Here is an 11,980-nt window from a genome sequence, read left to right as displayed (position 1 = left end):
ATTTGAGAAAATATTAGTAAACTATGAAATGTAAGTTAATAATTTTTTTTTAAAAAAACAACATTCCCCATTGGGAAATCAGACATCGACACCTTCCCATGACAACTTTTGAGCCTCGATTTAACCTTTGGCAAGCTCTGCTACTTCTGCTGTCTCTGTCTCCATTTTTAAAATCAGATATAAAAAGTGAGGCTTTTAAAGCCCTCCTTTAATGTGTGCCAGACCCTGATAAGTTATCTCCTTTTATTTTGTCCTTTGTTTTTGCCGTGTCCTGATTCAAACAGTATCAGACACAAACATCCACGTGTGTTCATAAGTAAAGATTAAGTTAAAATTAAGTAAGGATCTTCAGATCCATTTAATGTCTTTTACATACTGACTTTTCCTCATGGACTAAGCGTTAGATAATACTGCCAGGGAAAATTCTGTAATGGCAATAAATTACTTTCTAAGGCTTTCCTATTTTCCATGGGTTGTTTTTTTTTTTTTTTCTGAGGCAAGATATGGTGCTGTCTTTTCTGTCAAGACTCTTGTAAAAATTTGTCCGTGCTGCCCCCTCTTATTCTCCATCAAATTCAATAGGACAAATTAATTCATCTTATAGAGTTGCACCAAAATGAGAGTTTGGCTTTGACCTGGAATGTTTAAAGTACTTGAAATGAAGTGTGCTTTTATTGTGTGCTCCAGCAGTAACACCCTTCCTTGACTTTGTTCTGCAGATGAAACACGAGCCATTCTTCTTGTTTGGCAGCAAGCTTGAAAAGAAAGTAGTGGGGAATATTATAAAAGAAAGAGTAAAAGGAGACGTTCATGGAGATAAAGACATTACATCCAAACAAACTGAGCCGATACGAATTAAAATCTTTGAAGGAGGGTAAGACAATGTAACTGGAAATTTCAAGCTCAGCCTGTAGTTTTAAAGAGATTTGAAAATGAATATGAATGAACCAGGATGTGAACAGTCTCCTGTATTCCTGCCATACCGTGTAGCTCCCAAGCCTGTTCATTTTTGTGTATATGTCAGTCTTAAACTACAGGGTACCTGTACACTTACTCTTGACTATACTTTGCTATTAGGACAACTATATTTTCGATCTATGTAGCATTCACTTGGAATTGTTACTTTCATTCCTTAGGTCAAAAAGAAATGGATAAATGGTTAACATTTTGATATTTTCTATACCATTTCTTTGTATTTAACAGCTTCCATGAGGATGTCTTTCCATTTTTAGACTCTGTGTACCTCCCCTCACTTGAGTGCATTAGCTAGGCATGCTTACTCGTGTTCCTGTAATTTTTTGTTATTTACTGAAGTTGCATTTTGGAGACAAAATGTAAGATGACAACGGAATCTATAAGATCTAAGCCTAATCCATAGATCTATCATGTGTGGTTGATAAAATAATGTTTAGTTTTACCATGGGCATCTATCACTCAAGTGATAACAGAAACAAATAACAAAGAGAGAGGAAAAGGAGACCTGAAAGCTCATTAGCACTGGTTTGAGGCTTACGAAGCTTGTTATAAAAAGCAAATGAAATGGACACTTGTTTGCCTCTGCAGTACACTCTAAAACGGAAGATACTGCTTTATTTCTGACAAGGTGCAATTAGTTTGCCAGTTGTTAGTAGTGAGTAGGCAAGTGGCTGAACAAGGTGTGTTTTTCAGCCTTACCAAACTGAAATGGTCTCACAGCACTGTTTTATTGGGGTAACTAAATAGATGAGGATGAAGATGTGAGAAATTTCGTACATCCATTTCCTTCTCCTCCTGTCGGTTTGTACCTTTCAAAATCTCAGTTGTCCTTCATTAACATTATGTGTTTTGATTCCGCTTGGATAGTCTCCATGAAATGAACGCTGGCATTTCTCTGTAGTCTGCAACACTGAAGGAGCATAGCCTACATGTTACCTGAAAGACTGAAAATGTTATTTTGGAGATTATTATAGGCATGCTGGCCCAGACACCCTGATCTTGGTTGTTCTCTGTAGTTGTGCATTGTCCTAATACCCAGTCGAGTGGGCTGGCTACACAAGAGTGACCCAAGTTCAGTGGTGAGCCTAAGTTTACAAGAAATTTAAAGAACTGTTGGTTCAACTCACACACACTTTGAAGTATAGAATTTGCCTGCTCCCCACTATGTATCATTTCTGAATTTGGATAGTCTGCGCTGATGTACACTGCATGGTGAGAGGTCAGAAGAGTAAAAGTGTGTTAAGAAAAACAACTTAAAGGAGAATTCAGATGCAGAGTGAGCTGCAACAGATCACTCTATAGAACACCTCTACCATCTAACACCTTCTTTAAGAAACTTTGTCTATTACTTACACCATCTTAAGTTTCCCTGTACTCCAGTAAGATTTATGAAACTATTTGTGTAAAGGCGTATAATTTACATGTCACCCAGAAATAATACTTCCCTATGTTTAGATATCCTTTGAGTAGAACAAAAAGTGAGAAACCTTGATGTGCACATTAATTTATGGAGTAGGGAGCGACAAATAATCTGTGCAATAGACTGGAACTTCCCCAAAAGGAGCATATAACCTGCAAAGCTACAGTGAATGGGAAGATGTAGTGTTAATGGGTCCACTCTTTCCTTATACGTCATTGTTTTATCCTACATTTTATAGGAATTATTTGTGGAAGGGTTGATTCATTCTTTTTGTTAGCTTGGCTGTTTTTTAAATGGATGTGGTCTTATTTGCATATTATAACCATGTCTTTCATTGTTTTCTGTCCTGACTACCGAACTTGTCCTCCTCTTCAGATTTTTGGTTTTGACTTCTGAAAGTTAGTTTTTAATATGGATAGGTTTCCATGCTTGCTTGCTCTTGGCTGTTTCTAGAGCTGTTCTGTTCTTTATTCTGCTCTGTTCTCATCAAGCTCATCTTGATCTCTTCTCAGCCTGTGCAAGTGATGCACTGAACTATGCAGCAAGTGTGTGTCATCTTTGTTTCACTTTTTCTCCCCTGGGCAGACAAGCGTGCATGGTGATGTTTTGTTTCAACAGAGTATTTTCATTTTGTTTTTCATTTGTCTTGGGGAGTGAATTTGCTTAGGATTCTTGATTGCTTTTGTTTTGTAAGTGTGAAGAAGACAATTCAGAATCCATTGTTGAGAAGGATCTGTGGTTGAAACGAGTGTTCAGTTTGTGGGAAAGCCTGTGCATTAGGCAGGGAGTGCAGTTGTGCAGCTGCTTTGTGCCAAGGGAGTGAAGCGCTCCTATGGCAGGTGGACAAAAAGCAAATAGACGGGGCTAGGAATGAGTGAGAAGCTGAAAGAACAGAATGAATGGAGTTGAACTGAAAAGTAGATATCAGAGCACATCACTACCTCATTGCACCAAAGCCCATCAGGAGCAGTTTGTAAGCATCGCAGCAGAGGGGGTTTTGAAGGAAGAAGCTAACAACCGTATTATTACCTCTGACAGGTGGCTTGATTTGGATGAAATGATGTGAATCACAAAATTTACTTTCCATCATCAGTAACTGCAAAATTCTGATGGGCTATGAAGCAGTGTTCCTCAAAGAAAAGTAGCAATTTGAAGTTCATTACTTGCTGCAGGACAGTTAGTTAGTTCTTAATGGCATGAAGTGAAAAGAAAGGAGGGACAGGGCAAGCCAAGCATGCACGCTTGTGTGACATCTGGCTTAATGACATTATCAGCTGATAGCAAAGAGTTCAGAGTTTACTCCTTTATATCTATCAGTAATAGACTCCAATTGAAAATCACCAATAAAATAACATTTTGGATAGAAATTGCAGGACTCTGAGGCTTGTTAATGCTTTCTAACTCTAGAGTCCCATTCAAATCAAGCTCAGAGCAGCAGTGACTGTAGTCCTTATATAAAAGTTATGTAATGGGAAGGGGGAAATTACTGAAGGCTTTGAGAGGCACAAGTCAATAGTAAGATCTAATATTCCTGGGAACTAGAAAGATAAACACCATAGACTCAGTCTTCTGATGTTTCAGTTTTTGAACCAGACCTTCTTTAAATGTCAAATGTGTGTGTGTAATTTCTTTTACAGTCATTGTTGTGGTGAAGCATACTTAGAGAGTCAAGGTCAGTTATGGTCAAGAATCGTCCATATGAATGATGAAGAGACAGTTCTTGTCGAATTGTCTTTGTGCCCAATGGGATGTGACAGGTGACAGAAGCTGGTGGAATGAGGTCAGGCGGAGGAAGAGCAGAGATGGAGCAACAGAAAAGCACATGTTATAACACAGCATTTATCTTACCAGTGTCAATCAGGGGTGATATGGTAGACTCCATCTCAGCAAAATCAGACTGTGAGAAGAGATGAAAAGAATAAAATGGTAGTCTTTCAAACAATAATGAACAGTTTTTCTGTCTGTGGGAGAAAGCCTGGAGGTAGCTGATGAAGCAGTGGATAGAGAGAGGACTAGGAGTCATTGGCATGCGTGTATGAAGGGGAACCTGTGAAACGAGGCAGACAGAAAAGCAGAATCCCAGAAATGTTCTACAAAAACCCAGCTGGAGAGATGGCTAAATATTAAATGACATTAGTCTCTGCCAGTTTTGCCCATGGTGCCAGGGACAATGGAGAAAAAGAGAGAGTGCCAACTTTTTTGGAAAGTAGATGAAAAGAAGTGAATTTAGGCATCCACATTTGAAAGAGGAGCTGATGTGTTTAATAGATAACAAGATGGACATGAGAACAGGACAGTGTGTTATGTATTGCTAAGATACTAGCTTCAGTATTTATATTGTCAGTGATATAGCTGAACATATGGAAGAAGTGTTCATCTAAGGAAAAGCACATTTGAAAAATGTTCCAGCTCTGTAACCCAAAAATTGCTACTTGCTTCTTGTAGAGTTATCATCACATTAGCAGAATCTTTCACACAGTCCCTTATTTATTTAAAGCGCTGACTGTCAGTACCAACGATCCACATGCACATCCACACGGTGACTGAAAGTACTTTGTGCTGCTTAAGGAAAGGGGAATGGAGGACAGAGGCCAGAAAAAATATTATTTTTCAGTTGTCACAATTACTGCATTTTACTTTGAGTGAATGAGGATGAAATCGTCTCTCTAGGGAATGCCCAGTGCTCTTCAAACTTCAGAACAGCCTGAGCAGATCCCCTGGGGCCTTTTAGATTTCAGTATTAACAATTTATCATGATACTAAAGGCAATGTACAGCTTTACATAGATTTGCATATCATTTATTATCTAACTACACACTATGTAATCAGCAAAAATAGCATGGAACGCTTACGCCTGTGCTAAGAAAAAATCCTTTAGCAGCTTTCTGCTAAGTATGCAGGTTGAAAGTTTCCTGTTTTACTTCTAAAGCAGCACGTGCCTGAGTGAACTCAACTTGGTGTCCCTTAGGATCAATCTTCTGGAACTTCAGGACTCTGTAGTGTAAATGTGTATGTCCTTGCTAGTCATCTGCATTCCCATTATGCTTAATCGGGAGAAAGGGGCATTTCTAGGATGTGATTTATCTGATCCCAAGGGATAAATACACTAAAAGAGTTAAATGAACTGTGCCACGAAACAACGCTGTTTTCGGTGGTGATAGATGCCTGTGTTGTACAAGACTACAGTTAACTGAACTAAATCCAATCTGCAGTCTCCTACTTGCAGATGTGCTGTGTCTATAGGAATGGTAGCTAATCTGTTTTCTGACTACTCTCATACTGCAACCCTTTGGTCTCATATTGTTAAAATACATTGGGGCCAGTGAATTCCCTGAAAGGCAAATACTTACAAGTTCCAGCCTGAAAATGCAGTAGTTCCTATGGGCTTCTGTGGTTTTGTTGTGATGAGATATAAACTGGATCAGATGCATAGAGGTGATATTTGTGCGTGTATGTGACCTAGAATCTGTTTGATTATATGCTTGCCCTCTTCCAACAGGTATAAATCAAATGAGGATTATGTCTATGTCAGAGGTCGTGGCCGAGGAAAGTACATTTGTGAAGAATGTGGAATTCGCTGCAAAAAGCCAAGCATGCTCAAAAAGCATATCCGCACTCATACTGATGTCCGGCCTTATGTATGCAAGTTGTGCAATTTTGCCTTCAAAACTAAAGGTACTTGACTCTTTTTGCTGAACTCTCGCCGCTTCCCAAACAAATCTTGAGCTATTTTGCCATCTGGGATCCAAGCACCCTTTGCAATCAAGGAGAGAATTTTCTTCAGAATAAAATTATTGTGTGTTCATATACACAGGACTTCATGAGAGAAGTTCTCTTCTATTTAATTGATCCAGGGATTTTGTGAGACTCTGAGACTCCGTGAATAGCTTCATTAAGAGCTATAGGCTCTTGACTGATCCATCTGTCTGCAGAAAAATGTAGTAGCATAAGAACCGCCCTTACAAATAATACTTTCTGCCAAAATTGTTACATGGTGCAAATTTTAATTGTAGCAACACTTAAATGCCTCCAGGAGAGCACACTTGTTATGACATAATGTAGAAGCAGAGCATCAGCTGTGGAGGAAAACATGCCTTCACGGGCTTTACAGTGGGTCAGTTTCAAGTTTATAAATAATATATGTCTCCCAGATGGGCCACTCCATCCACTGTGGCATTAATTATGAATAGAGATCTGATAACTTGTATTCACTTGTATTTATCAGCACAGAAAAAAGCTTCTATTTGTCACCCTGAGGCCACAGATAATGTTTTTCTTTGTAATTTGGATTTGCCTTCCAACTATCTCCTTAACAGAAAAAAAATCCTTTTCTTTGGTAGCATTTCTTTGTAGCACAGCCCAAATGAGCCTTACATTCTCAGTTTCTTAGCTTCCCTTTGTCAGACAAGGGAAATGGGTTCTGGTCCCACTGTGGTGAACTTACTTGAAGTGGGAGAGAGAGGAAGCTGAAGGAAATTTCTCCCAAGATCCCAGTGCAGCTTCATGGCTGTTTTGAGGATTGAGAATTGTAATAGTTTCCATGACTCCAGCACTTCTTCCTCTGCCAAAGATGGGAATAGCTGATGGATGGTAGTAGACCCATCAACCTAATTTAAGATGAGAACTTTCATGGGGGTGTAGAGACAAAGACAAGGAGCTGCTCATTTGTAGTCCCAATAGACCATCTGGTGAGCTGTTCTTGGATCATTGTTTACATTTTACATTGCTGAAGGAATGGGTCTTGAGAAGGGACTTGAAGGAGAACTGTGGTTTTGCAACTGTGTTCAGAGAGGACATTCCAGGCAGAAGAGATGGCATGGAAAGAAATGTGAAGTTGCTTGCTGAGGTTGGCATTTCTGGCAGAGGAGAAGAAACAATGATGAGGTGGTATGCTACTGCACAAGAAGGGCATGAGTAGGAAGAGACTAAGTTAGCCTTCAAAGTAGAAGAGTTTAACTGGTGTATTACTCTTATGAGCAGTTGTCCGCCTCGTAACTATTGTTGCTATTTTCCTGAGAACAGTAAGGGACAGACCTTCAGAGGTACTTAGGTTTCATTGCACACCCTGAGCATTTAGCCATCCAGAGGCATCAGTGGCCGAGTTAGACTTTTCATGCAGTGCACTGGCAAAATAAGAAACTCTTACTGAGAAGGGACTTACTTGAAATAGCCAGGACTGAAAGTCAGGAGAGAAGCCTGGCTTGTGAGCTTCTAAGCACACCAACAGAGTGGTGCAGTGTTCCTGCACATGCACCATCTGGAGACACTAGCTGAGGTCCCAAAAGCAGCATAGGTGCCTTCACAGAGTACTTTCCTTGAGCTAAGAAGCACTATGTTTTGGTAGTGGGTTGGGTTTGCTTGTGCCATGCTTTCCCTGTTGGGTGTTCCAAATGTGACTGAAATGCCTAGTTGATTAGAGCAGTATTCTTGTTTCTCCAGCTTGTGCTTTGTGCTCAAGATTCTTTGCCATGAAATGTCTCTTGGGGCCAGTCTCAACCCAGCTTTCTTATCTGTGAAAAAACAGACCAAGACAGGCACTCCAGAAAGTCAATAGTCTAGTGTTAGATTGCTCCCTCAGGGGAATGGGACATCTGATTTCAAATCCCTGCTGTGTCTGGTTCAGATCTGTACTACAAAGCAGGGAGCTGAACCTGGTTTTCCTACATCCCAGGTGAATGCTGTAAGTACAACTCCTCTCAGTTCAGAGATTGAAGCTAGGTGGTAAACTTGCATAGAGGAGTCTCCCATAAATGTCTTTTTATGGAGTACTTTTGCTTCAAGATGCTTCAAACACACTGAACATTTGAAGCCTACCTGTGAAATAAATGAGGGAGCCCTTACCTTGAGAGTACCACTGTGAAACTAGGAGTGTGAGCCCTGAACGTCTGGTGTGTATTGAATCTACTTCGATGTCCAGGCAGTCTGTACATACCACAAACACTGAGCACAGGGATAGATAACATCCAAAAGCGAGTTTTTTAGCTTGCTGGAGTGCCTAAATGTCTTGTGGAAAATTGGAGAGATGCCTATATACCTCTCAGGCCCCAAGTTTAAGGTTGTTTTTTTTTTTAAGATATAAAAACCCACTCTCATTAAAACAGGCTCTGAGGGCAATAGGCTGGATGAGTCAACCTTGTCTGTTGTGGTTTTTTTTTTAAACTAAAATCCCCCATCTGCAGGATAACGGAGTTAAGATACACCAAAACCTGATCTTTGCTGTTGTCCGTTAATTAGATGTATCTCTGATCCACAGGAAATCTGACAAAACATATGAAGTCTAAAGCACACATGAAAAAATGCCTGGAGCTTGGAGTATCAATGACATCCGTAGATGATGCTGAAGCTGAAGAAGCAGGTATGTCAGAATGATTTAATTTACTTGGAATGGCCTCTGGAGTATGCAAATGACTCATTGCACTTTAGCACAGTGGCTGGCATGGGAAAATATATTAAGAGTATTTGGGGCATTTTTTAATTAAGAGGCATCTTTTCAATAAACAGGAAGTATAAAAAATAAATCCGATCCATTTGTCTGAATTAATTAAATTTTTTATTAAGATACGTGAGGAGGAGCTAGAAATAAAAGTGTGACCTGTTGTCATCTGTCTCATACAAAGTAGCCCATCTTTTCAATTTAGATGTGACAGATGGCAACATTCGGCAAAAGTGCAAGGTCAGGTAGGGTGAATTTGCTTTTTATACTTCCTTTCAAGTACAGAGGTTTAAGATATTATTATGAAAAATTATGATTTGAGACTATGAAGAATGGCTTTGTGCAGTCATCCCAGATGAAGAGCATCCAGTGACAGCAATGCATGTTCTGGGTGGGGAATGCATGTGGCAGAAGGTGTAAGAGGTGGGGGTGTGCTCACCGTTTTGACTTGCCATGGCTATTTCAGAAAACATGGAGGACATGCAGCAGGAGGCTGAGAAGAGTAGCAACCTGGCAGGCCTGTCAGCAGAGCACCAGTTTTCTGACGCGGAGGAGTCAGATGGCGAGGATGGCGATGACAATGACGATGACGATGAAGATGAGGATGATTTTGATGATACTCAGGGAGACTCGACACCAAAAACCAGATCAAGAAGCACCAGCCCGCAGCCCCCTCGGTTCTCCTCTCTGTCGGTGAACTCAGCTGGGGCGTCGCAGGGGGCTTCCCCTGAGGGCTCCCTTTCCATGGGACACTCCTCCCTCATCAGTTACTTGGTCACCTTACCTAGCATTCAGGTTACTCATCTTATAACATCAAGCGACTCTTGCGAAGACTCACAGATGACAGAATATCAGAGGTTTTTCCAGAGCAAGAGTACTGATTCAGAGCCCGATAAAGACAGGTTAGACATACCTAGCTGCATGGATGAGGATTACGTGCTTTCGTTAGACCCCAGTTCATCTCCGAGGGACCTCTCACCTTCCAGTCAACAGTCATCACCCGGCTATGATTCTTCACCCTATAGAGATAACTCACCAAAGAGGTATTTAATGCCAAAAGGAGATTTGTCACCCAGAAGGCATCTGTCACCCCGAAGAGATATTTCACCCATGAGGCACCTTTCCCCACGAAAGGAGGCTGTGCTGAGGAGAGAGTTATCACCAAGACGAGATGTGTCACCAAGACGTCACCTATCACCACGGAGACCAATGTCACCAGGAAAAGATGCATCTGTTCGAAGAGATTTATCTCCTAGGCGAGAGAGGAGATATATGGCCTCCGTTAGAGCCGCGTCTCCCCGGAGGGGCTTATACCATAATCCCGCGTTGTCCATGGGTCAATATTTGCAGTCTGAATCTATTCCAGTGGGGCATTCAGTAAGTATGAAAGAGTTTTTTCACTTGTCAAAACCAGTACTCTTTACCTAATCTGTGCATAGTATTTTTAAAAACTTTGCAGCTTTGTAGAAGAAGGCATAAGCTTTGAGCCTTGGTGGGACGTCCTGGAATGAATGCCAGAAATTTGGAATCTACTGGGACCAAGTTGAGATGTTGGCTCAGTTAGATGTCATAGAGTCAGCCTAAGGGTCAAATCTTCACTTGGTACAAGCCTGAGTAGCTCCATTAACTTCAGTGAAATTAGGCTGACTTATATTAACTGCTCCTGTCTTTATTTTAAAAGAGCCCAGGAAGCTTACATGGAGTGTGGGGCTTGTTACAGCACTATAAAACCTTTTATCTCCCAGACTACTGGATGGGATTGAGCCCAGATTAGGGCTTAAGGCCTTGATACTGCAGTATGGTGCCCATCACCGACATATTGTTTAATACAATAAAACCACTAAAATAAATGGAACCTCTTGGAAAAGCAGAGTGCCCATCGAAATCGGGATCTGTGACTACAGATTAAAGGCTGTTATCGTGTGACAGGAGCAGGCAACTGTCTGCCCACAGAAAGTGCCATCACGACTGGCTGTTTCAACAGGGACACAACTGTCTGGGTGGAAATGGAAATATGCAAAACTTGCACAGCTGCTGTCTGTGCTGTTCCCTTTCGGTAAATCAGCTCTCAGAAACTGCCGACTTGGCACTTTTGACAGGCCCTAGCATTCATAAAGCACTCTCCACAAATAATTGGTCTTTAATGCTAAGGAAGAGCCTCACTATGTATGAATTTATTTATTTATGTAGTATGCTTCTCTTGCCACGTTTATTGGTGCTGCTGTCCTCTCACTGCCTGCCTTGTCAGCCCATATGTGTGGATTCAACCCGGGCAAGCTGTGACAGGCTCCTGCTGCCTCAGTGCTCCTTCCTCCATGCCGTCCTCCCAGCACGGCTCTCCTCCCCGCTTCTCCATTGCCAGTTTTCTCAGCTTTTTGTGTAATCTTTGTGATTCTTCTGTGTAGAGGAGAGGAATTGAACACTGAGCTCATAAAATCAATGTTTCCAGAGCTCTGGGGTGAATTGCTCTGTGGAGCCAGGCTGATATATCACCTGCACTTGGGAATGGAACGAGGGATGCAGCTGGGCAAAGATGGCTGGAGTAGGGATGAACCGAATAGAGCCAAGATGCCACCCAGCCTGGCAGATCCAAAAGTGAGTTCCCAGCTTTTCAGGAGGATAAGGGAAAGCTGCAATGTGAGTGGCCGTTTGTATAGGAGAGAGCTACATAGGCACCTCTCCCACATCTTAGACGTGGCCCCATGGCTTGGCAAGTTGTTGAGGAGAGCAGTGGAGCAGGGTGGCTGACTAAGAGGTCCTTGAGGAAGGGCATGTTGAAACCCTGCTGTACTCTCATAGGGGTGATTGCTGCATAGCTGAGAGAGGATACAAATCCAGCCAGCAGTCCTACTGACAAAGTAAGGAAGCACAAAAGAGGATAATGAGCCACCAGTTTAACAGTCATGGTGTCTTAGTATCAAATGAAACAGATTATATGAGATGCTACAGCTGATATTGTGCAGGGAGCCCAAGTCTCTAATGTCCTGCATGAGGCACTTTCACTGGCATCCTGTACTAGAGATTTTGGATGTGTGATGATGCTGGCAAAAGGGTATGTAACAGTCACCCTTGGCCATCTGACAGTTCTTGCTGTAATGTTTGCCTTGTGTGTTATGCACACCTTCCAGCAAGGCGTTTAGCACATTGTAAGG

General features: G+C 41.5%; 1 protein-coding gene across 10 annotated transcripts in view; it reads left to right on the top strand.

Annotated features, from left to right (window-relative positions):
* The window catches only part of HIVEP2 (HIVEP zinc finger 2), a 141,546-nt gene that overhangs the window by 122,049 nt on the left and 7,517 nt on the right, over positions 1-11,980 (top strand). For all 10 annotated transcript variants that reach the window (XM_086744760.1, XM_086744759.1, XM_086744762.1 and 7 more), the window contains 4 exons: positions 720-874; positions 5,895-6,070; positions 8,649-8,750; positions 9,295-10,205. In XM_086744760.1, the coding sequence (XP_086600886.1) occupies positions 720-874; positions 5,895-6,070; positions 8,649-8,750; positions 9,295-10,205 (1,344 nt within the window). The remainder of the gene's footprint in view (positions 1-719; positions 875-5,894; positions 6,071-8,648; positions 8,751-9,294; positions 10,206-11,980) is intronic.

This window comes from Chlamydotis macqueenii, chromosome 3 (assembly GCF_036417535.1).
Source record: "Chlamydotis macqueenii isolate bChlMac1 chromosome 3, bChlMac1.mat, whole genome shotgun sequence".
In the NCBI taxonomy this organism is placed as follows: domain Eukaryota; kingdom Metazoa; phylum Chordata; class Aves; order Otidiformes; family Otididae; genus Chlamydotis; species Chlamydotis macqueenii.
This window is presented reverse-complemented; position numbering and strand designations above follow the sequence as displayed.